The sequence below is a fragment of the Selaginella moellendorffii genome, unplaced genomic scaffold (genome assembly GCF_000143415.4).
Source record: "Selaginella moellendorffii unplaced genomic scaffold, v1.0 SELMOscaffold_61, whole genome shotgun sequence".
NCBI classification, from domain to species: Eukaryota; Viridiplantae; Streptophyta; class Lycopodiopsida; order Selaginellales; family Selaginellaceae; genus Selaginella; species Selaginella moellendorffii.
The window spans coordinates 708453-732979 of NW_003314322.1; the positions used below are offsets into that span (position 1 = coordinate 708453).

A 24527-nucleotide genomic window follows, 5' to 3' on the forward strand; every position below is an offset into this window, starting at 1 on the left:
TGTATTTGGGTCCAAAGATGTGACTTATCCTGGGTACCATATTTCTTGTGAGGGTTTGCAAGTTGATTATGACAAACTTGTTCTAAAGTTCCTTTCTCCAATATGTGTGAATGATGTGTAGTGCTTCTTAGGCAAGGTGTAGTATCTCAGTCGTTTTGTGAATCATCTTTCTAATCACACTGCACCGTTGCGAGCATTGCCGAAGTCATTAATATCATCTTTCATTTGGTCTATGAATTGTGAGTGGCATTCATGGATCTCAAAGAGCTATTGACAACTCCTCTAGTTTTGGCATATCCTAACTATAGTTGGTCTTTTATTTTGCGTATGGATGCTTCTGATATTGGTCTTGGAGGTGTGTTGATGCAAGAGAGTCTAAATGTGTCTGGTCAGCACCATCCCATTGCCGAAGTCATTAATGTCATCTTTCATTTAGTTTATGAATTGTGAGTGGCGTTCATGGATCTCAAAGAGCTATTGACAATTCCTCTAGTTTTGGCATATCCTAACTATAGTTAGCCTTTTATTTTGCGTGTGGATGCTTCTGATATTGGTCTTGGAGGTGTGTTGATGCAAAAAAGTCTAAATGTGTCTGGTCAGCACCATCCCATTGCCAAAGTCATTAATGTCATCTTTCATTTGGTCTATGAATTGTGAGTGGCGTTCATGGATCTCAAAGAGATATTGACAACTCCTCTAGTTTTGGCATATCCTAACTATAGTTGGCCTTTTATTTTGTGTATAGATGCTTCTGATATTGGTCTTGGAGGTGTGTTGATGCAAAAGAGTCTAAATGTGTTTGGTTAACACCATCCCATTGCATACATTAATCGTACATTACAACTAATGGAGGTGAACTAGTCCACAACAGAGAAAGAGTGTTTAACAACAGTCTGGGGTTTTGAAAAACTTCATGCATATTTACATGGTTCTTGGATGTTACTAAAAAGTGATCATACTGCCGTTACTTCATTATTGAAGCGGAAAAACCTAGTTCGTTGTACTGCTCAATAGGTTTTGAAGCTTTAAATATATAATTTTAATGTTGTTCATCACTTAAGTAGTTCTATAGTTGATGTTGATGCCCTTTCTTGAGCTCTTCTTCCTTCTTTGCTCTCTTTTCATGTTTCTAATGAGTCTATTATTCTAGTATTTGTGGATTTTTTAAACGAGGATTCTGTGCAGTCGATGGTTTTTGTACTTGATGTTCAATATCTACAAGGTGCAAAGCAAGATCTACCTTTTTATTGATGAGGTTCGCAAGGCTCAAAAAATTAAGCCATGGATTCGAAAGCTTCAAGAAGGGTTTGAGAATCCTACATCACTTGCTAATAATTTACCTTTTTGTCATTTATATTCTTAATATCGCTTTGAAGATGGCCTTCTTTATTTTATGGGGACAGATCCTAATGATCATTTATGGCTAATGGTGCCTTCAATTTTTATTCCACAGTTTCTCCATGCTTACCATGATTCTCCTATTTTAGGTAAGCATATAGGACATCATCATGTGACTGAGAAGCTACTCAGGTCTTTCTATTGGCTAGAGATGCAATATGATGTTATCTAATATATTGCATAGCTGTGTTTGATGCGAAGCCCGTAATACTCCCCCTCGTGCTATAGAAAGATATTGCAATTTCCCATTCGTTTGAGTTGGTGATGTTTGATTTTATGGGACTTTTTCCATGATCGACTACTAGCAATAAGTATGTTATTATCACTTCTGACTACTTGATTTATTGGGTGGAAGTTGGTGCTCTTGCTAGCACCTCTACAACTACTGTTGAATACTTAACGAGTAGACATCAGCCTTCTCGGTGAGTTAATTGGAGAGAGCGTACTCTAGAGCTAGATAGCCACTGGAAATGATCTCCTCCTCAATCATGTGATGTTTTAATATTTTTGTCTGAAGCGGATTCTTTCGGATAATAGTCTTACGTTTATGGTTGAGGTATTTTATGTTTTAACATTTTAATTGGGGATACGCTACACTTTCACGAGTGCTTATCATCCATAGCCAGACAGCTTGGTGAAATGGCTCGTTCAGACATTCAAAAGGATGATTGCAAAATATGTGAACTTTCAACATTCGGATTATGATGGTTATTTGCCATCTGTTCGGTATGCATATGTCACAAGGGTGTAAAGTTCTATTTGTGCTTCACTATATAAACTCTTATATGGTTATAATCCAATATTACCAAAGGAGTTAGGTTTACCTTTGTGATTGCCACGAGTTACCAATGCTAGGTTGTGGGATCAGTATTTAACAAGCATTCTTCCACATGTCCGAGTAGAGTCTACCAAACACTTAAGCCGCATACAAGCGAGACAACAATAGCACTACAACTCCCATCATCATCCACTTGAGGAGTACAAAATGGATAACTTAGTGTTAATTCATTTTCCCTATCTTATGGTATGTGGTTTATCTAAGGGGCTTCTTGCTCAGTGGAAAAGACTATATCTGATGTTATAGCAAGTTACACCACAAGTTTCTGAAATTTGGCATGATGTTTAGCAAGCTGATCCTCTAGAAATTGTGCATATATAATAGTTAAAACGCTTTGTACAAAGGGATTAGGAACAATTGATACCACATACAGATCCACCAATGCTTCCTCTTAATGTTACTCTAGATCCTAGCCTATCTATAAGAGAACTTTGATAGTCTTCCATTATTCTGCGAGAGGAGGGAATGATGTGAGGTCCAAGTGTACAGCTACAATATTGTATACTAATATTAGCATAGTGGGATTTTGGTAGCTGTTAGATTCGTTAAGCTATCTTTTGTTCTTGGATAGAGATCTTGTGCAAAAAATTATTTTGGTTTCATCTAGACCACTTGCTCATGTATATAAGCTAGGGTTTTTGGGTGAATTGATATATTCTCTTTCTATAATTTATGCACCCACAATACCATTTTATAATATACTTTAACTATAAAACTAACTAATAAATTCTGTTAATTTTAAAAGTCATTTTGTTGCCCATTGAAAGCATATGAAGTGCTTCAAATTGAAATACTTTACCCATTTATAAAGCCATATCTCTATCATATAATAATAAGTTTTTTACAAAGAATTATAAAATTCTCAATCCTACCTCACAAATATCAATAAAATTTAATTCTAAACTCAACAATGGATAAAATTGTTTATTTAAGAATGTTGTTAATAGAAATAATCTTTTGACTTTCAATAACATTTCTTTTGGCAAATATTATTGCTTTGTGTGGTTAATTAATTTCTTTAATCAATTTAAATTAAAAATATATTATAAATATTTAAAGTTTTTATATAAACTTTCAAGTAATCTTTTATAAAACAACTAAATTGTTAGAAAAATTGAGAAAGATAAGTGAAATAAATACAAATAACATAATCTTTTTTTTATATAACTCTTTATTTTATTACTTGATTTTTTTCAATGATAATGTTAAATATACTTTTTAACAAATGTGAAATATTAATTATTAATTATTATCAAAGTAATTTTATTATTTATATTTATTTTTAAATTTTTAAAATATAAATAGTTAAATCAAGTAAAATCCAATTCAAAATCACTTTATTACCTTTATATCAAGGAAAAAAATAAATAAAAAGAGGGTGTGATTGTTTTTTTCCTTGATTTTAGGTATATGTATTTTTGATCATCAGAAGGAGAAACAACACCACCAAATAATGATCATCCAAATCAAAATTTAATATTATTTTTGAGTAAATTTTTTAAATATATTTTATCTCAAACAATTAATAGCAAACAATATTGAAAACAAAGATGTTCTATAATGTACTAATACTTTTTTAGCTTTTGAACATAATAGTATCCTAAATGGAATTCAATTAGTTAAGTTTTTTAGCCTGTAGAGTAAGAAATTGAGCTCTGGATTGTGCCTGGCTCCTCCACTGAACCATCGGAGGAGGTGGCATTCCTTGATGCTCTATCACTGTACCAATGAAACCAAAAAAACGTCAAACGTTATTGAAGAAGAAGGCTCTTAACTGAAGCTTGCAGAAACGCTTCCCCAAACAGCAGCTTTGAGCAAATCCCTCGTCTTCCACCACCCAATCAAAAATCCACCGCAAAATGTGTTGCCACAGCCAGTCGGGTCCACAACCCTCGAGTTACTGGCGACGTGATCGTGTTGTTCGTTGTATTCTACTTCCTGTTTTTGCTTCAACACACTGTGAAATGCGGGGACTTCCCATGTCTCACCGCTATCAGCCCTGTAGTAAAGAATAGAAAAAAAAACTTCTTCTTTTTGCATATTTCTTCACCTGTGAGCTATACAGCCCAAGTGTCCTCGTCTTAACACCACCACCTTGAGGAAACAAAAGGAAGAGAAACTCACGAGACAAGGTGGAAACCAATGCTTACCTCGGCACCGAGCTCCGCAAGCCTGCCTATGAGTTCCATGGATGACCCCGGGCCAACCAGCGAGGCTGCCTCTTTCTCGTTTGGGGAGAAAATGTGCCCCGCAGAGACGAGAGCCCTGCACGAAGGAGAAAAAAAAAAAAAAAAACAAGAAGGCAAAAAGGTCAGCTCTGGAAAAAAAACCCGAGAGAAGAACCATAACTTGAGTTCTGAGCGTGTGACAATTTCTAGAGCATGCGTGTAAACCTCAACACTCACAACTTGAGCACCAGTAGATCGTAGAGAGTGAATAAAATCCACGTCCCTGCCGCTGGGATGCACTCCGATGTGGTATGTTTTGGCTGTCCTGTCGTAAAAAAGAGAGGGACGATCGCAGTAAGATTGGTAAAGAAACAAATGTGAAAGCCATGAAGAGAAACTGGAAGAAAAAGTTGGATGCTTCACTGGTATGGAGGTGGGAGTCTCTCGATTGGTGTTTTGAGCATGTCCCAGACATCATCTCCCATATTGACTCTCCAAACCTTAAACTTTCTTTTGAGAAAAAATGGAAGAAAAATAAAAGAGAGCTAAGAGTACCTGTGTTCTTCGGCCATCTTCCTCCAAGATCTAGACAGCAAATGCCAAAAACAAATAAGAAAAATCAACGAAGAGAGGAACGTTTTCTTTGTGTTTAACCTGCCAAGCTCGAAGGGTTGGAGACTCCCATTCCAAAAGTCCAGAGGTGTCGATTCCCATATTCTCGAGCCATTCTCGACAAGCTCCAGGAAAATCCGATCCAATCCCAGCTGCTAAACCGATTCTGTTTCACAGGAAACACACACAAAGAGTTGAGAAGAAAGATGGAAAGAGGAAATTTTTTTTCTTCTACTACCTCTTGTCTTGAGGAGTCCACACTTGTGCTCCAAATGCAGTTTGTGGACCTGCGAGAAAGAAAAAAAAATCTAAGCAAAGATTTCTTGATTCTCGTCCGCCAAACCTCCACCGCCAAGCAGCGCCATCGCTGTTCGCCCATCCGGGTAGACAATGTCGTCCACTATGATCGTGAACGTCACCATCTCCAGCTCCGCCATGGAGTTGGAGCTTCTCGCCCTAATCGCCAGGTGCTCTGTTTCTAGGTCAAGAATCCAGCCTCGCGAGATCGGCAAATCCAGCTCGTGGGTCTTGCGATCGAGCGCATTGGGTTGCCCGATCGCCAGCCCGATCGCAAAACCACTCGCAATCGCAGAGCTCCCGCGTTTCGCTCAATCAAGCCCAACAATCAAGTCGCTCGAAACTAAGCTCTCTCTCATTCTCAGGGCAAAACAACATAGCGATTGGTAGATAGATTGGGAGAGATCGAGGAGGGAGATTGTCGATCATGAGCTACGTGCACCCAGTCGTGGGCGTTCCTCCACCGGCATTCAATGTGGTGGCGCCGTCCACCGCGGGCACCAAAGATTTGCAGGGAATGCCAGGCACGGCGGGGAGCCTGGCGCTGCGAGTCCTCCAGTTTGGATTCGCCGCCATCGCTCTCAGCGTCATGGCCTCCATCAGCGATTTCCAGACCGTCACAGCCTTCTGGTAAGTTTTTGCTGGATCCTCGTCTCGCATTTGGGCTGGATTGATCATCGCTCATTGCTCTAGCTTGGAAAGATGGAGCTCGCTTTGATCCATTTGCTTGCCTCGCAGCTACTTGGTCGTAGGGACCGGACTCCAGAGCTTGTGGAGCTTGTCCATGGCAGCGCTGGATGGCTACGCGCTCCTTCTCAAGCGAAGCATTCGAAGATCATCGCTCGTCACGCTTTTCGCCGTGGGTGACTGGGTAAGATGAGGTTATATCTGTGTGTCTTTTTTTGTTCTTCCGGTGTTCACGGGACTATTGATCAGCTCTGTGCCACTCTCACGCTCGCCGCCGGATGCTCCACCGCTGGAATCACTGTGTTGCTGGCCAGAGACTTGGATCAATGTGGCCCCAACGACTGCAGCAAGCTCCAAGCGTCGGTGGCGCTCACTTTTCTCGCATGGTTCTTATCCTCGTGCTCCTTTTTCTTCTCGTTTTGGGTCATGGCCACAAGCTAAAGTTCTCGCTCTGTTTTTTTTTTTTCTCTCATTCTCTGCTCAAGCCCGTTCTTCCAAAGCTTTTTCAAGATCTTTAGTGTAAAATCCTCTAATTTGATACAACAATACAAATACATACCACTGGCAATATATAGTCGAGTTGCCTCTCTCGCTCTCTTGGTTCTTCGCGACGATCTCACGCGACGATGGACCAGTCCGTGAACATAAAAGCAATGCACACGACCGCGCCATCGTCGTCGAAAACCTTCCAGGCCATTGCTCGATCGTAAGTCACAGGGTGGCCTTTGCTGGACAGACGTATCCCACCATGGAGATACGCATACCCCTGCGGACAACAAAACCGAAATGATAAGCAACAAGGATGGACAACGGAAAATCGAGAGAAACGCGTCGAACGAACGACACTCACCTGATGGATGACTTGCGCAAAGTCGGAGTAAGCCGTCTCTCTTCCTGTTGCATCGAATGTGCGCTCGTAAGGAAGGCTGTGCAGATCACGCCAAGTGGTTTCCATCATTTCCAGTCCGGCTCTGTTGGCGAATATAAACTCCGGTATCGCCTGTTTCACATCAACACAAGCTGAGACCATCCGTAACTAGTCTTGAAAGACAGGCTTTGTAACTCACCTTCCAAGTGCAGCAAAGGATTGCGTTCTTGTCGTGCCAGAACGCATCGGTGCTCTCCGGTTGGGATTCATTGAACTCCACGTTGAAACTCGCCCTGCAACGTTGCAAGCCAAGGTTTTAGCGGGAGAACGTTAAAAAACTACGGACGAAGATGTGATGTTTTACCTGTAGCTACGCATTATCTGGAGGGCAAAGATTTTGGCCTCCTGCTGCTTCGGGCCTTGCTGTGGAGGAGACAGGCGGTACGAAGCCAGCGCCATGGCAATGCTCTGGACGGAAACCATGACGTTTCGGACGTACTGTCGAGCACTGGCGATTATCTCCTCACGGTTGTGAGCTTCAAACACGAACTGAAAGGCCATGGTCAAGACGGAGCGCATGTTGCCTCCTGAACCAGAAAAATCGTCGGGAAACTTTCCGCCGTCAGCACTCCCTTCGAGTGTCGAAGTGAGATCTAGAGTGCGAGACAAGGCCGACGCATCCTGCAAGACAATGCTCGTCAGTCACCAAGAAACTAAACCGAGGAACACCTACAAGGCCGTTGTCAAGGGGAATAACTCGAAATCCCGACGGAAGAAGGGGGATATCGTTCGAAACAGCTGGATCAACCGGTGCAAACACAAGCTGAGCACACGTCCCAGATGCAGTGTCTTCGTATCCAGTACATAACTGCATCCAAGTTTATTATATCACGTCTCAGATAAGTTATTCGCCCGTATACCTGGAGAAGGACCGTGTCTTTTGGGAGCATTCCGTTCCCATATCCTTCCATCTTGATAACCTCCAGCAGCTGTATGACGCAATCATAATTATAAGCGCCACAGTTCTCTAATGCATAACCAGTACCTCTGGAAAAAGACACTCCTCATCAGCATTCCCTTTCGACGTACCGTATCCACCAATCTTTAAAGTAGATACGGAGTCCGAGGCAATGTTAACTCCAGCCCACTCTGAGCGGTGCTCACGCAAGAAGCGAATCAGCGTGGCCGCGGGCACATTCTGCAGTAAAGGAATTCAGAGTCGGATGAAGGAAAAGACAAAAACACGATTAGACCTGTAGAAGCATGGATGACTTAGCACACAAGATGCCACCGAATGCACAGAACCTATCACCGCCCTGAGCACCAGCAGCTTTTGCACCCAGTGCCGTATTGATTGAGATTGTAACATCATCGCCACCATCAGAAGTCCAGCCATCTTCTGCGAAGGCGTTAACTGCATCGTTAAATCCCCTGCATATACGACTCAATGTGAGTATCTTTTCCGTTGTGGCAGCACCTCACCTTGCAATGCGGTGACTAAATGCACGTAAAGCAGCTGGCTGTTGCCCGCCTCTCATCAACACTTCACCGGACGACTCTTGCGAAATCCGCTTCAGATGGTGCAAAGCCTGTTTGAGAAGATGAGACATTGCTTGAAGACTACCAACACATTACCCCGAGAGTAACTCGCTGAGCAAGGATGACGGACGACTCGTACAAAGGTCGCAGCACTTCCAGCACTTTCCACGACTGAAACAAGAGAATTCATCAACCGTAAACACAAACAATCTACACTACCTCCAAATCCCAATGGTCAACAACGTGGATGCTGGAGACACCACCCTCATAAGGCCTGATGAGAAATCCACTTGGCAACATCTCTGCCCTCTCAAAGTCGCCATTTTTAATAGCTGGTTTGTTGTGAATGCCAGTTAGCGATCTCTCACAAACCTGCAAGAAAAATTACAACTAATTCCCGAGAGCATTAACAAAGTTTTGACATACAGCTAAACTCCTGTCCTCAAGAAAGATGGTATATCGCAACGTCCAAAAGTCGCGCGCAGGAGCTAGCGTTGTGGGAGCATACATCTGCAAGATCAGGTATATTTGAGCGCAAAGCACTGCCAGTCGCCGCCTTACCTGAGTGTAGACAAGTTCTAGAGTCCCACCATTTGGAGTAGGAAACGATCCCACAACTTCCAAACGACGACAGTCCCACAGCCAAGAGGGACGATCTTTCAGTATTTCCGCGACCTGTACATGCATATCCATGTCAAAAAAACACAATAGCATGGAAAACATTACCCTGATGGGCTCCAACTCTACTAAACCCCAAGCGCGAGCAGCTATACCAGCACCAGCATGTGAAATGGCTGCAGTGCCAATTGAATCCGGACCAGGCTGCAAGAAAAAAAGTCGAGTTGTCAGACACGAGTTATCCGCTGGAAAGGAAGAAAAGGAGAAAAACGCATGCCTTCATCCCAGGAATCTGGATCCAGTCCACCGCAGTTCCTGTTGCCTTTGCAAGAAATGAGTTCAAAGTCTCCTCTGCAATGCTCAACAGTCTGCAAACCAGACAAAACACCTCGAGATAAACGACCAGCTTTTTCCAAGTATTCTCACCCAGCGGGGCTTGAATCTCGTGGACTCTGAGGTGTAATTGCTAAATGTTGAGGCACTCCTCCAGTAACCTCCGAATCGGGGCTTCTGTCAGCCAAAGCCAACGCTGACTGCTCACACACACACACAACAAACGGACACATCCAGGAAACAAACGTTACGTAAGCTCTTTAAAAAAACAAAGCACCACCTTCATGAATATCAAATCTCTCACCCAGATGCTCTCACTCACCTGATCATTAAATCGGTCAGCAGCCGCGGCGGACTTTTTATCAGGATCCGCGGCGCCACCACCACTTCGGATCTGCTGGAGCTGCTGACGGAGGCACTGATTCTCCAGAGCCAGCTGCGAGCTGTGCTTCGTAAGTCGCTCGTTTTCCTCCATTATAATCTTGTTCATGGCCGTGAGCGACGAATTCACGCTTTGGAGACGAGACGTCTCTTTTCTCTGCTTCTCACGGCATCTGAAACAACACCAAGGGGAGAGGAAAAGTTAAAAAATGGAAAAGCGAAACAGCACTAGAGAACAGTGTTCAAACAAAGCATAAAAAAGGTTCTAGCGAGAGTCAATAACATCTGGCTTGAAAGATTGCTGCTGAGAGCGACAACAAGTATCCAATCCAACCCACAAAGGAAAACTTCCTCTCACGCATCACCAATCTCACACTCAAGTTCTAGAGCAGCCAATCTCACACCAAGTTCTAGAGCAACACCAAAGCTCCTACGTAAGATGGAAACATACCTTCTATTCTGGAACCACACTTTGATCTGCCTGGGCTCAATGTTGCCAAGAACCGGGTAGTCCCTCACAATCTGCTGCCTCCGGATGGAGCTGGGCTTGGGACACTCATGGTAGACGCGCTCCAATGCCTCCACCTGTTCGGGAGTGTAGCGGATGTACTTGCCGGTGTCGAAATCGCTCTTGTCTTTCACCTTCATCCTTGCAAAAGCGCCCTTGGCGCTCGCGGCTAGTACACGAGGAGACGAAGAAGAAACGCGCTGGAAAGGAAGGAGGAGAATCTTTCAGCACGCCCAGCCAAGGACGCCTGGATGGCCTCTACATGCTGCGCGCTATCAAGCGGCCCGGCGAGCGAGAGAGCGGACGAAGAGCAAGCCCGGGCAGCGCGCCGCCATGGAAATATTTCGGCCTTTATCGATCGATGCCAGACTCCCTGCAATGCAGCTCCCGGCGCGTGGATCTTGGAGCGAGGAGGCCGCGGCTGAGCAGCAGCGATGCAGAGGATGGAATGCCGCCCGGGCGAGCAAGAAAGAGCCAAGCCAAACCAAGGATCGCTGCGCGCGCTCGAAATATCTCTCCGCCCTGGCGCGGCCGATCGATTCGCGCTTGGAAAGATCAGAGGAAGTGTATCTTGGAGCTGAATCTTAGAGCGCCGCTCGTCATGATAGCAGATCCAGCGACATCCTCTTAAAAACAAGAAAGAAGAAACAGTGATCTATGATCCAAGATGCGAGAAGCGCACAAAGGGAGAGAGGCAACAAGGGGAGCGCAGTGGGGCAAAAATGCGAAGAACACGCGGAGGAGCGAACAAGAACATTAGAGAGAGAGCTATAGCTATGGCCGACGATGCCACGCCATGCCTCGGACATACGGCCGCCATACGCGAGTCACATGCATACATGATCATCCTGCATACGTATATTTAACTATTAAAAGTGCGTGTACGGAGGGATACGCGTGGAATAAAATAAGCAAAAAATAACTGCTAGGGCTTCGGTTAAGTAAGCCGCCGGACCAGTTAAGTAAAACACCGGCGCGCTAACGTTTGTCCTAAACAAAACCCGGAGATTAGGATTAAGATGATAATGTCCGTACCCCCGCGCGACAGGGACCGTACATGGACCCCGAATAAAAACTTTGTTCTGTTGCTGCTGCTGCTGCTGGTCCTGGCACTTTCATTGAATGTCGTGTCGAATCCATTCCTTCTCGCGTATGATCCATCCATCCATTGCTTAACAAATCGTTTTTTACGAGTAAAGAAACTTGCAAATTCGATCGCCCAAATCCCATACTTTCGATCAGGTTAGAAAAACCCAGGATTTATCTCTGTGCCTTTCGCGTGTGGATGGATCCTCTGCCGAATTCAATGCCCAAGGAGGAAGTGTTCTTCAGAGGCGCGATTTGGGCTGACCGAGTAGCAGCAATTGCAGTAGCAGCAGCAGCGCTAGCAGCAGCGAGAGAAAATTCCAAATGCCATGGGATGGATCCAATCAATTCAACCAACTTGATTGCCGGGATAGGAACTCGTTGTCACCGTCTCGCAACTTAAAGCACTGCTTAATTGTTGCTTCATCCATCCATCCTCTTCGCCTCCTCTCTGTGGATCTCGGACGAAGGGCTCGCTCCTCTGCGCTCGCTTTGACCCCGCGGGCGAAGAACTCGGAGCAGGAAAGAAACCGGTGGATGGAAACAGGGATTTTGATTGATTGACTGATTTCGATTGCCGTGTCTTTGTGTAGTGTTCTTGGTCTGGATCCGCCCCTTGCTCGCTAAAGATTTCTAGGCACAACGATTAGACGTGTAGCTCGCACCAGTATAGCGAGCATGAGCTCACACACACAAAGACCCTCTCTCCAGTCGATCGCTATCGCCATCGCTCCTGCCTAGGAGGCGTCTCTTTCGTATCAGTTCCACAGTTTTCTTCTTCCTCCTCCTCGCACAAGAGATAAATCCCATCCACACTTTCGTAGCCCAGCAAGTAGAAAGACCGAAAACGAAAAAGTTCGATCTCATTCGAGCTACACAGCTACGACGACCTCCCGCGAGCGAACGAGCGAGCGAGCGATCTGCTCGACGCTACTCATAATCCTACCGCCCGTACAACGACGTCGCGGAAGAAAATCTCTCCGCAACTGTGATTGATTCTACGTTAAGACCGGCGTACAATCCTTTGATCTTCCGTTCGAGCGAGTAAAAGAACTTATAGCGTAGACTCATACTTGTGTGTGTGTGTGGGGGGGGGGCTGATGCGTAGCTCGTAGAGCCCTAGTAGCGAAATCTTTGTTGTTGACTTGTGCCGCTAGAAATCTTTAATTCGCTCGAGAGATGGGGGAGCGGCAGATCATCGAAATCCATGCGTTTGCGTTGGGTTCCCAGTGTTCTCACCCCCTGGCCAGCCATTGGCACCACTGTACGGAAGAGCGCACTTTTTCATTGTCCGCCACCTTTGCGCCCGTGATTGCTGTCTCTTTAGTTTTTTGGCACCGCCTTGCCTGGCATGCTGGAGTTGCGTATGATTTTTCCCATGAATTGCTTACCTCGGGGGGGCTTAGATCCTGCCGAGAGCTCCAGGTTTGAATGGATCGAGGGCGCTCTAAGTTTACAAATTGTTTAGAGAGTGTGTGTGATGTGTGAGTGACAAGCAGTGGGGGGCATCTTGGGAAGAGGGGAAGGGGGCCGCCCAGCAAGCACCAAAAGAAAAAGGGCGACTGGATTTGCCCCTGCCGCGGCTTGCCAGCTTAATGTATCTAGTCGCAATGGGGGCATCTCAATCATCTGTGCAGCGTCCGTACGCCTAAGCGTGCTTTCTCTCCTTTTCCTGAGATCCGAGCTCCCAACGAGACTCTCAGTCCACTCTGTGTGTGTGTGTGTGTGTGTGTGATAGCTCAGTCTGTCTGGCAAGAAAGAGAATTTTATTTTATTTTATTTTTTGTTTAACTGTTTTTTTGGCATTTTCTTGCTTTTTTAATTTTTAGCCTTTTGTTTTTTCTTGCAGAAAAGGCAAAAATCTGCTCTGCCTGGGGCGGCTCCAGGCCTACTGAATCTCCAAGGAGGATCGCCAGCCCACGCGGCGTACGAAACGGCATGGCACAAATGCGCCACATGGCCCATGGCGGGCAGACAGAGATCCTGCGTCGACGTCACGGATGCGTGGGTGGTATCCTGCGGCGCCCTAAAAGCATATGCTATGCCACCATATGCGAAAACTTGAAGCTGTGTGATCTCTTTCTTGATCTCCTCCTTGACTGGAGCGCTTAAATGTGGCCACTCCCCTTTTAATTTCTAGGTAGTGCAGAAACAGCTCAGCGGTAACCCCACCAGGCCTTACGCCATACGAACTCTGTCTGTCTCTTATCCATGAATGAAAAGAAAAGAAAAGAAAAGAAAAGAAAAAAAGGAGGAAAAATTAGTAAAGAATCAAAAGAAAATGCCAGCCGAAATTCTCGAGAACAAGTTTTGGAAACAAATCCCGACGCCAACAACAAAAACTATTCAGGCCGACAGCGATGGATAGATATATTGGATATATTATTAACCATACATTAGCACTACTCCTTGTAGCACGGAAGCACACAAGTCCCGTGGAATGAGAAGATTCACGGGAATGTACCGCAGCCTGGCATTTTGCAAGCGTAATCTTTGGGCCTGCAAATGGGGAATATGGGTCTTAGACTAAACAAGGGCAAACTTACTGTGCGACCCGACCGCTTTCCAGCATTCCGGAAGTAGTAAAATGCCCACTCACCCGTCTCCACAACCCTAGAAACCAATTTTATATGGGAAAAAGGGGGGATGGCAGAGCGTGATCCCTATTTCCCAGCGATGTTGCACGAAGAAGCAGACAAAAGCTAGGAGGCACCCAAGAACGCGAAAAGTAAAGAAAGCCGCAGCTGCACCACCACCACCTTGCACAAAAAATCAGAAGCCGCCAGCGCGCCAGCCAGCGGAGATCTAACGCTAGATTCGAATGTGCCAGTCGCCGACTGTAAAAAATGTACATAATATTACTTGTTTTACTGCGCATGGAGAAAAACGTTACGCTCCAGCACATGATGCCATGTGGCATGGACAGCAAACGCTGCAGCCCGGGGTATTCCGAGAATCGAACTCGGGACCTCTCGCACCCGAAGCGAGAATCATACCACTAGACCAAATACCCATTTCGTTGTTATTATCATTCAATTTATCACAACCCTAAACCCTATAAACCCCACACTATCCACTATCTTACACAAACTTTTAGAACGAACGAACGAACGAACGAACGAGAGAGAAAACGAGAGAGAAACGAGAGAGAAAAAGAGAAGCTCTTTCACACAAACATATGAAGCTCGGGCCGGCTGTAGATGTTCCTCTCGTCATCGTCGAGAATCGGATACGCCGCAACCAGCCCGTCCTGCGACCCGATGTAGAGCGAGTTGTAAATCTTCCAGTACACCTCGCGGACCTTCCTCGCCGGATGGAACAGCCCCTGGAGGCAGTAGCTCAGCACGATCACTGGCCCCAGCGACACCCGCATCGCCTCGATCGCCTCCATCACCGCGTTGATTACGTGCGGCGACGTCTCGAAGATGTTCGGCCACACGTAGTTCATGAGATGGATGAGCGCGTCCTCGCACCCCAGCCCCGCCACCCCGAGCGCCATATGCTTCACCGCGGACGCCGCCGTCTGCCTGTGCACCAGGTCCCTGTCCATGAGCGCGTCCTCGAGCAGCGGCGTCACCGCGTAGATGTAGTCCTTCCCCATCTCGCCGATGTACTCGAACAGGAACGAGAGCGACTTGAGCACGCCGTTCTGGACGTTGAGCTCCGGCACCCGGTACTCGTTCATCAGCGCCGGCAGCACCGTGAAGGGCGAGCACGTCTCCGCCACGATGGCGATCGCCACCGTCGTGCACACCCGGTTCTGCCGCTCCTGCACCTTCAGATTGTTGAGCAGCGTCGCCAGCACGTCCTGCGGGCCGATCGCCTTGGCTATGTAGCCGAACGTGTTCACCGTCGCGCGCCGGATCCCCTTCTTGTGCGCCTTGAGCATCTCCAGCAGCTCGAAGCAGATGCGCATCCACTCGCGCGCCGGGACGTAGTCGGCGCCGCGGTCCGCGATCCGGCCAACCAGGTCGATGCAGTTCTCCTGGACCTTCTCGTGCCTGTTCTTGAGGATGGGAGTGAGCCGCGGTAGCAGGTCCTTGATCGGGGGCGTCATCTTCGACATGCCGATCACGTTGACGATGGCTTTCAGCGCGCCCAATATGGAGCCCAGCACCTCCGGGTACTCCTCACCCAGGTACTCGTACAGCACCACGCCTAAGTGTCCCATGAGCTGCTCCTCGCCGCACTGCTTCATCACCACCGCGATCCGGGAGATCAAGTCCGCCGCCTGCTGCCGGACCTTTGCGCTCTTGTTGTTGAGCCGCCACTTGATCGTCCCGCATATCTGAGGCAAGTATGGCTTCGCGCGCTGGCCCATCGCGTTCACCACGGCTCCGAAACCGTTGAGCATCACGTTCGCGTCGTCGCTCGTCTGCTCCTGGAATGCGTACAGGATCCCGTCCACCAGAAACTCCTCCAGCCGGGAGTCGATGTCCGAAGCCCCCAGATTGGACACCACCTTCTCGATCGTTTCCATAACCATCCGCCTGTACGGCTCGCTCTCGTCCTTGAGATCTTCCACCACCCTGCTCACGATGTCCGAGACACCAACTTTGTTGGCAATTTCCACGGTCGTGTCGACCAGCTGCCTGTAGTTTCTGCGGTCCAATGCCATCCTCCTGACCCAAAAGAACTTGAAGTACTGCGGGAGTATCTCTGTCTTGATGTAGTCCGCCTCCACACCCTCGGTGCTCACGCACTGCTTCACCACCTTTAACACGATCTTCTTCATTTCTTCGTCAGGAGACTGGAATTCCCGGATCAGGATCACCATGACTTCTTTGGTGTAGTAGTTCGCATAGACTGCATCCATCAGCGGAATGATGAACCCAATGGCCTTCAAGAACGCAGCTAGAACCTTGCCCCTGTGATTCCTGATGCCCTTCCAGAGAGGCTTCAAAACCGAGTCGAAGCTTTCTATACCGTAAGGCGCGGCAGCCTCGGCCAGAGCAGCCAAGGAGAGCGCGGTAATAGTCTTCACCTTCTGATTCTCGTCGTTAAGACCGTGCTCGATGATCTCCACCAGTGACTTCAGGTGCGGCAGTACCGCACACCCCATGAGAATTGCAATCTGCTGCACGATCTTGATGCCCGTGTGCCGCGCTTGCCACGACTTTTTGCTCTGACACACCGCCTTGAGGAACAAGAGAAGAGCTGGGATACCAAGTGCCGAGGCCACAACACTGAACGCTCGAGCCGTAGTGTTTCTTACGTACTCATCGATGTTGTCAATGTCGGGCCTCATTGCAGCGATCATGGTAGCCAGCCCCGCCGCCTTGCTGAGATTCGAGATTATTTCTCGGCCTTCAACTCGAGCATAATAATCCTCGTCAATCAGCAGTGGCTCAATCACCACCAGGATCTTGTGCACGAACGGCCTGACCAGCTCGTCCAGTTTGTACAAGACCCTGTCGATGACTTTCACCAGAAGGTGGCGCTCCTGATCCTCAAGTGTGGGAGACATGAGCAGTGGCAAGATCTGGTTGAACAGTGGACCAGCCCCGAACTCCCGAGCCTTGTCCGTCAGCTGCCTCAAAGCCGTCTTCCTCTGCGGAGGAGTACCGTTCTTTACCTTAAGTAGGAGCTTCATGATCTTCCTCTCTTTGTTTTCTTCAGGTGACATCTCATGCTCCTCTTTCTCTTGCAGCAGAGCACTGAAGTACTGGTAGTCCTCGGGCTTGATAAATGGCAGGCCCTCCGGGGTTTCCTTCGGCACGTCGTACTGCTGGTTGCGATCCTCCTCCGGAATAGAGTACAAAGGCGTGCCACCCATTGGCGTCGGTGTCGCCAGCAACTTCCTCGCCGGAGTTCTAATAGGCACGTAGGACGCAGGAGCTTCGAGTACCTTGTACCCCTCGGTCGGAAGAATTGCGTCCAAGTCCTCGTCCGAAAGCGGTCGATTCCGCTCCTCAATGTCTCTCTCCCACCGATACATGTTGTACTGCTCCGGAGTCATGGTTGCCGCTCGCAGAGCAATCTGTCCTGGAGTAGGAGTCGCAAGGTCGGCACCTCCCATCGGTGTGATCCCCGGAGTGTATCCCAGAGGTGTAGCTCCAAGGATTGAAGGAGCACTTCCAACAGGTGTCTCATCCCAGCGAGAACGCTGCTTCTTGGGAGTGGCGGCTCCCGGTACGCCTCCAATGCTGGGTGTAGCATCCCACGCCACGCCAGGACCAGGCGTGACACCACCGCCAGGTCGAGGCGTCTCGTCCCACCGGTTCCGCCTTGGAGTTACAGGAGTCGCATCCGCGGACGCAGCTTTCCCCGGAGCAGGAGTCGCGTCCCAGCGGCTTGGAGCTGGGGTTGGAGCATCGGGAGCGTCCCACTCTGAGATCTTGGCCTTCTTTGACTCCTCCTCCTCCTTCGCTAAGTCCCATCTGTTCTTCCGCTTGGCAGCGGCAGCAGCAGCAGCAGCCGCGGACGACAGCTGCGCTTTCGTCGGAGCCTCGGAGGGCTCCTCTTTCACTTTCTTCTCCGTCTCCTCTTGCTTCTTCTTCGCGATTGCCCGGAGAGTCTCTTCCTTGTCCCGCTTGAGCTTCTCGTCCATCATCACCTCGGCATAAGTCCTGGTCGTGGGAGCTGGCGTCTTATCCCCCATGGCGAAGGCATCGTTCCTGTCCGGCGAGAGAGCTCTCTTAAACCTCGACTTGCGGTAGTCATCCTCCCTCGCCGCGATGGGCTGCGGCTTCCTAAACCCCAGCTCCTCGTCTGTCACTTCTCCGCGTGGCATCTCCGCTAGCACAGATTTGGGCGCGGTGTACGAGCTGAGCTGCCTACGCGATGCGCTAACCTGTTTCTCCCTCTCATTCCCGTCCTGATCCTCCTCCTCCTCGGTCGTGGCGATGGAATTCACATACTCCATCTTGTCCCCGTACAGATCATTGTCGAAACTTACAGCTGAGAGCGCGGCGAGCTCCTGCTGCTTCTGCCGCCGCTCCTCTTGCACGCGCTCGATGTCGTCGTCCAATGCCATATCTGGGAAGAATCCACACAGAGTGAAACCGCGCCAAGAGCGCCAAGAACCCTACCTGGAAATGCGACGCCCTAAACTCCCCGGATACCCTAGCGCGCAAGGCCTATCTTTATAGTAGTCGAATGGACGGTTACGATCGTCTCACATACAACCAACGGCTGCTGACTCGCTTTCTTAGGAATATGCTATGCTCGTGAGTGGCATTAGGGCAAATGCTCCGCCAAGGGGAGCGGCTATGCGCACGGGAGCGCCAGGTACTCCATTCTTTCACCACGGCTATGGTTCTAGCTCGGGAGGAACAGGCGGTCTGGTAGTCGTCGGCGTTGTCGGGAAGAATGAGGAGGATTTGTCGCAGCTGCTGGACAGGATTTTGGATCAGCGGGTGTTTGGGGGGATCTCAGGCCATTTCTCGACGAATTCCGGGGCGTATGGCAGTAGATTAGATGCGTTTGGGCGGATTCCAGTCCCGGGCAGCGGCAGGGCGGAGGCTACTGCCGCCTCGAGATATGGGAGTTGGATGAAGAACAGGCTGCGGCACTACTGCGATGAGGAACGAGGGATTCTCTTCGTCTTGTTTCCGTGTGGATCGCTTCCAGTGGAGCTCCTCGCGGAGGAGGATTTCTCTGTGATGGGCTTGGCCTCTTTGCTCGAGCAGCATGAGATGTTTGGAGTTCGAGGACTTTTCTTCATGTTCTCGGTAAGTTTGCTTGCTGTGTTTTTGTTTTCTCGGGAGCTCTTAGCTCTTATTCTTTTTTTCCAGGTATGTCACGTTGTTCTCTTGGTTCAAGAAGGAGCTAAGTTTGATCCACGGCTCTTGCGGCTCTTCCGAGTGTTACAAGCCGCAAAAGCAGCGATCAAGATGCCGCTAAAGGGAGCTCAAGCTCGGGGTTTTTACACAGGTAGCTCGCCTGTGAGGGGTGGTCGCCAGGCTTCCGGTTTTTCTCTCATGTCCGGGCTCTCACACGGTTTGTTCCCGGGGCAGTGTACTCCGGTTCTTCTCATCGTCTGCATAGACGACTTCTCGGAGTTTGAGACTTCGGACGCTACAGTTCGGCAGTCGAAACTTTCCACGGGGGTAAGACAGGTTGGGAAGCTAGAGCAGGGAACACGACGAAAGTTTCAATCTTCGGTGGAAGCTCAGGTCCGGTTCTTGGTAAAGAAGAGCCGAACAATTCTTGGCTTTGGTGACTCTGGCTTAGGAGGTGGTATGGGACTTAGAGGCTCTGGCAATGTCATGGGAGCCGTTCCAGGTGGCGGTGGAGGTCCGGCACTCTTTACTATGGACCCGTCGAGGGTGGTGTTGTTTGTGGATCGCTTTTCGAATCGATGCTGCGATGCTTTAGAGGGTACTATTACCATCTTGGAAAACATGATCAAGGGGATCCCAAACGCAGAAGGGGCTCTTTGGGAGAATACAAGTGGAGTCACCGAGGACATACAGGCCGTAAGAGATTTTATATGGAGACAGGCCGAGATTGTTAGAGGCAGGGGAGGTACTCAAGCAATGTCTGTGGGTGTTGGGATGGTAGCTGCTGCCGCTGCCGCTGCTGCTGCTTCCGCTGCTGCCGGTTCCATGGGTGGTGCACTGAGGCCAATCTCGAATCCTCCTGAACTTCCAACTTTGCAAAGCTGGCTGGCGGCGAGCAACACAATTCTCTCGTCGCTGCTGAAGTTTGAAGGAAAGGTGGAGGTTTCTCGACGTCAGAGCTGCCCTGGATCGGGAGTTGATGCTAGTGCCGGATCAGGTCTCAGACTTTTCAGTGAGGCAGACTTGGCGTGCATAGACTTAGCGTGTGCGGACACGAACACCAAGTTTTCAGCTTCTTGGTGCAAAAAGGCCATGCCTTCTGCTCGAGGAGTTTACTTGAAAGGACTGCCACCCTGCTATCCGACTGCTGTTCACAAGCACCAGTTGGACAAGGCTATCGGCGCCTTTAGAAGTATGGTGAGAGGCCCAGCAGTGAACGTGTTCTTGGAGAAGCTCAAACGAGAGTGTGAAGCCTTGTGGAAGTCGGGAAGGCAGTTGTGTGATGCCGTCAGCCTTACAGGGAGGCCGTGTACGCATCAAGTTCCAGAAAATGCCGAGAAGGAAGAAGTGCAAAGGCCTCACTCCAGCGGTTATGTGTTTCTCAGTGCCTGTGCCTGTGGAAGATCACGGAGGCTGCGAGAGGATCCTTTCGACTTTGACAGTGCAAACGTATCCTTCTTTCGGTTTCCAAACTGCGAGGACCTGCTACCGTCAGTGGTTCTGCCCCATCATTCGAAAGCATCGGAAGGGTCTGCATGGAGCATACTGCGGTTGGGGAATGCAAAGTATTATCAACCATCGGCTGGTCTTCTGCAAGCTGGTTTTTGCGCCGATCAAAACTATCTCTCTCACTACGACATGTCACTCCACTACAAGTCTGCTGCTGAGCCGGAAAAGACGTTGGAAGGCTCTAAAATTTCAAAGTCGTCGTCTGATCAGGGAACGGTGTCGAAGAAGCATTCCGAGGATCTGAAATTCAAGCCCGCGGAGAAGCAAAAGAATGCTGACGTGAAACTTGACTACAACGAAGAGTCTGCTTTTCCGCCACTTCCTCAGAAGAATGGTCCAAAGCCAACGAAACAAACTCCTAAGAAAGCACCCGTAAAAGCAATGGAGTCCAAGACCAACAAAAGCGAGCAGCCGAAGGAGATGGTAGAAAATGGTGGTTCTCCTTTGAAAACCATTGCTGCTGACGCGGGGGGCGCTCGTGCAACCAAAGAGGCCACGGACGTTGGTCTTTACATCGGGTTTGAGCACGAGTGTCCTCACGGCCACAGATTCTTCCTATCAGTGGAGCACTTGCAGAAGCTTAGCCCTCCATACTCTCAGCAGGCTGGAGTTGAGAAGAAAGCAAGGCGGAACAAGCTGAGAGGCAACCGAGCAGCACATTTGGATCGAACTGTTCCCGCAAGAACATCGGACAGGCTGCAAGATGGTGTGTCTGGCTCGCTCATCGAGTTCAATGCTGCGATGGAGAACCTGAGCGTGGCCGAAGCTGGTGGTGACGGACGCGTGCTACTGAACTCGGACCTCCCGATCTATATGGAATGTCCGCACTGCAAGGCGAACAGCAACAAAGAGAGCGACTTAAATTATGCTGGGACTGTTTCGCGCTTGCAGCGTATATTTCTGGTAAGTTTTCTTCTTGTTCTTGTAAAGACTTAGAGCTGCGGATTTTGTTTCAGGTAACCCCACCGTTTCCATTGCTCATGGCTTCGTGCCCTGTGGTGCAGTTTGATGTAAGTACTACTTTGCGTGTAAATTTTTTTCTGATGCGATTCTCGATTTTCTCTTCTAGGAAACGTCGACACCTAATGCTAAGTGTGCCATGCGTTTTAGCTTCAACTGCGAAGTGGTATTGCCACCAGACAGTTTTTTGAGCTTACGCCTGCCTTTTGTGTACTGCACAGAGAATGAGGATGGTTCTCTGTTGCCACTGCAGTACAAAGAGGATCACCCCGAGCTGAGCGCCTGGCTTGTCAAAGGCACCGTATTTTATGTCCTCTCCGGCAGGCAGTGACGACAAGAGACACGATTTCTTCCACTTCCACGATCCAGCTGCAGCAGACGTTATGTTTTCTCCCTCCAGTGATCACCACTTCAGCAAAAATCGTCATCGAGGTCTTTGCAAAGGGAAGCTCGCTGCCGCCAGTCTCGCTTCATCGAGGTCCATGGAAAATGGTAAGCTGCACGCATTCAATTTCGTCAAACTAAGACTGTTCCTTTTTGCAGGCTCTGTGAGAGACCTCTCCATCACTTCGGTTTCGTCCAAGCTCTTGGCTTCGCTGTTGATATGTATAGCTAAGGCAGACAAGGAAACGTCACAGCAAAGGTGGTACGTCTTTTCATTCCAGCGATCCTCTTGAAAATTGCATATAACCTTTGGAATTGCATTGCAGAGCTCGTTCAAAATCTTTCTTTCGCTCGAATCAACAGCGTCCCTGTTTCTAGTGCTGCTGCTACGCACGAAAAAACTGTTCTAGAGAAGAAAGTTCTAGCACGAACTCTCTCACTCCCAGAGAAAACTTTGGGGTATATTCTTCCTCCCTTAAGCGTACGGCGGAGATTGGCCGTGATGTCATGCATATGGTACTGGTCATGTGCGTCATGTGGGGCATGACGTGGCGTGTGGGGAGGGCATGACGTGGCATGTCGGCATGGATGAGGGCCACGACAACACCATTCATCGGCATCGTCTTGGGCATTTTACATTCATCCGTTCCTCTCCCCAAAGCAGGCGTGCATTGTCCACGTTAGGGTTCCAGTGAGGCGCCTTGTTATTTCGAGCCCTGGGGCGATGAGCGCGGCGCGATCGACGAGCAAGGCAGCGGCGCGACGCGCTGGGATTGCGTCTTGCTTGATTGATTGATTGCCGTGCTCCCTTTCTCGATCCCGCGGGGATTTTGGTGTCTCTGGAAAGGGGGCTTTGGCTGAATTTGCGTTTCCCGGGGCGATTCCAGGCTTGGCACCTCCAATGCACAGATTCTGAGGTAAATTTCTTTCTCTCACTTCCATCATCACTTTGATTTTGTGTGTTCTTGCTTGCCCTTCCCTTTTGATTTGAGCTGGATGTCTGGATGGTTGTCTATCTTTCTTTGGATTGACGCCTTCTTCTCTTGGCCAGCGTTGATAGTAAGGGATCCGATCGGCGGACATGGGAAGGCTGTGCCTGATAGAATTGGATGGGCGATTCTACAGCTGCCATTCTTGCCGGACACACCTCGCAAACTTCGATCAATTGATGTCAAAGGCATGCCATCCTATCCCTCGGTCTTCCTGCTTTCGTTACTCTTAAAATGTCTGATTAGAGGCCGTTTTCTCGTGTGCTGTGTTTTTATTTTTTTTCTTTCGCTTCTCCGCCCAGGCCTTTCACTGCCGACACGGAAAGGCTTATCTTTTCAACACAGTGTAAGTTCTCTCTCTCTCTCGCAACAAAGCAAATTCCCCATTCTTTCTTCATCGCTTGGAGGTATGATGAATCTCCATTGGCCGCATTTCCTTTTGGCTGCGTCTATTAATCTCCTCGCGTGTTTTTGCAGCTTCTTAGACATGAATCATGGTAGTGTTTGATAGGAACTAACCAAAGCTCTTTCTTTTTGTAATGGAGCTGCTTGCGACGTGACAGACGCCCTGTCACGGGAATTTGCATTGGATGGGATGGAGTGTTTCTTCGTTCTACGATATGTCCTTTCAGAGGATTCGACGAAGGCATCATATATCATCGGCCAGGCCTTTGATAGCGAGTGGACACATGGATGGTGGAGAGAGGTACTCTTTGGTATTAATATTTACAGGGTCCTTCGGGCGAGAGAAGCTCAAAGCAGTGACAACATCTTAGAGCTAAGGCTGGATTTCTTTTTTCTCCCGGTAGCACTAGGACTGCATTGCATGGCTATGCTGCTGATTTCCCGATCTCGCTTTTTCTTTCTTTCACATCCTTTTTTTCCTTTTAGCACTGACGCGGCGTGTGTTTCTCTGTTCCCGCAGTGTTAATGTGTTTGAGGGACCATTGGAGGAGCGGATGATGACAACCGGTGTCCACACTGTGGCTGACATTTACTGCAAGGGGTGCCAACAGAATGTTGGCTGGAAATACGTGAGTGGAATCCATCTATCACCATGCTTTTCTTCTTTTTCTCGTTCCTTGTTTCGTGCTTTGACTTGGTGCTATTGCTTTCGCAGGAATTCGCGCAGCACAAGGCCCAGAAGTACAAGGAAGGGAAGTTCATTTTAGAGAGGTAAATGCCGTCATTCAATGTTTTGTATGTGACATCAAGGATCTTGCTCGTTTGTTTGCAGAGGAAGAATTGTAGGTTGCGAGAAAGGCGATTTCTATCTGGAAACACAGGCGATTGGAAGTGACCCCGACGACGTACCGCTGGAATGATATTGAATGGATGGCAGGGAAATAACAAAAGCAAAGCGAAGCAACGCAGAGGAAAGAAAAAAAAAAAAAAAAAAGAAGCAAGGACACAAACTTGACACTTGCAGCATTGTCTAGATTCTCCCTCACAATTGTTGTATAGCCTCCAAACTGTAAGAAAGATTCCCATTTAAAGTTCCTCGGATTAGGAGTAAACCTTCCTTTTCGCGAAGGAAAAGTTGGTGCTAGTTTTTGGAAGGTAGACACTACGTGAAGCACCAAACCAGGCAAGAAATTCGTATCACGCGAAGAGACCATGCTTTTTCT

The 24527-nt window shown here is 48.4% G+C and overlaps 5 protein-coding genes and 1 non-coding gene across 10 annotated transcripts; 2 read left to right on the forward strand and 4 right to left on the reverse strand.

Moving 5' to 3' along the window:
* Window positions 1–3774: 3774 nt before the first annotated feature.
* Window positions 3775–5479, reverse strand: LOC9643912 (uncharacterized protein C16C9.01c). The gene is made up of 10 exons (XM_024689375.1): window positions 5360–5479; window positions 5255–5303; window positions 5059–5182; window positions 4960–4989; window positions 4828–4904; window positions 4586–4729; window positions 4387–4501; window positions 4287–4330; window positions 4011–4235; window positions 3775–3955 (listed from the first exon to the last, which is right to left on the reverse strand). The coding sequence occupies exons 1-10, from the start codon at window positions 5451–5453 to the stop codon at window positions 3865–3867; spliced, it is 993 nt and encodes a 330-aa protein (XP_024545143.1). The 5' UTR covers window positions 5454–5479; the 3' UTR covers window positions 3775–3864.
* Window positions 5480–5726: 247 nt separating this feature from the next.
* LOC9643913 (CASP-like protein 5A2) lies at window positions 5727–6570 on the forward strand. The gene is made up of 3 exons (XM_002984117.2): window positions 5727–5943; window positions 6052–6184; window positions 6250–6570. The coding sequence occupies exons 1-3, from the start codon at window positions 5741–5743 to the stop codon at window positions 6439–6441; spliced, it is 528 nt and encodes a 175-aa protein (XP_002984163.1). The 5' UTR covers window positions 5727–5740; the 3' UTR covers window positions 6442–6570.
* On the reverse strand, window positions 6514–10415 carry LOC9645025 (homeobox-leucine zipper protein HOX32). Its single transcript, XM_024689374.1, has 18 exons — window positions 10191–10415; window positions 9681–9912; window positions 9452–9558; window positions 9303–9393; window positions 9134–9229; window positions 8969–9082; window positions 8834–8917; window positions 8627–8779; window positions 8504–8578; window positions 8351–8457; window positions 8122–8299; window positions 7914–8066; window positions 7789–7857; window positions 7602–7736; window positions 7233–7549; window positions 7068–7161; window positions 6851–7000; window positions 6514–6766 (listed from the first exon to the last, which is right to left on the reverse strand). Exons 1-18 carry the CDS (start codon window positions 10385–10387, stop codon window positions 6617–6619), a joined length of 2502 nt encoding a protein of 833 aa, XP_024545142.1. The 5' UTR covers window positions 10388–10415; the 3' UTR covers window positions 6514–6616.
* Window positions 10416–14274: 3859 nt separating this feature from the next.
* Window positions 14275–14346, reverse strand: TRNAP-CGG. Its single transcript has one exon. It is a non-coding gene; the product is annotated as a tRNA-Pro (tRNA).
* On the reverse strand, window positions 14333–18380 carry LOC9643914 (splicing factor 3B subunit 1). The gene is made up of 2 exons (XM_024689369.1): window positions 18365–18380; window positions 14333–18311 (listed from the first exon to the last, which is right to left on the reverse strand). Exon 2 carries the CDS (start codon window positions 18307–18309, stop codon window positions 14500–14502), a length of 3810 nt encoding a protein of 1269 aa, XP_024545137.1. The 5' UTR covers window positions 18310–18311; window positions 18365–18380; the 3' UTR covers window positions 14333–14499.
* Window positions 18381–18516: 136 nt separating this feature from the next.
* Window positions 18517–24279, forward strand: LOC9643915 (protein yippee-like At5g53940). 5 transcript variants are annotated; one of them, XM_002984118.2, is made up of 8 exons: window positions 21858–22018; window positions 22070–22172; window positions 22237–22827; window positions 22962–23087; window positions 23202–23245; window positions 23825–23933; window positions 24020–24075; window positions 24137–24279. In XM_002984118.2, exons 4-8 carry the CDS (start codon window positions 22992–22994, stop codon window positions 24222–24224), a joined length of 393 nt encoding a protein of 130 aa, XP_002984164.1. In that variant the 5' UTR covers window positions 21858–22018; window positions 22070–22172; window positions 22237–22827; window positions 22962–22991; the 3' UTR covers window positions 24225–24279. The 5 variants fall into 5 exon arrangements, with proteins under 5 accessions (XP_024545140.1, XP_024545138.1, XP_024545139.1 ...); XM_024689372.1 differs by lacking the exons at window positions 22962–23087; window positions 23202–23245; window positions 23825–23933; window positions 24020–24075; window positions 24137–24279 and adding exons at window positions 18517–19006; window positions 19070–21469; window positions 21523–21576; window positions 21636–21692 and having other exon boundaries at window positions 21748–22018; window positions 22237–22422; XM_024689370.1 differs by lacking the exons at window positions 22962–23087; window positions 23202–23245; window positions 23825–23933; window positions 24020–24075; window positions 24137–24279 and adding exons at window positions 18517–19006; window positions 19070–21469; window positions 21523–21576 and having other exon boundaries at window positions 21636–22018; window positions 22237–22422.
* Window positions 24280–24527: the final 248 nt, after the last annotated feature.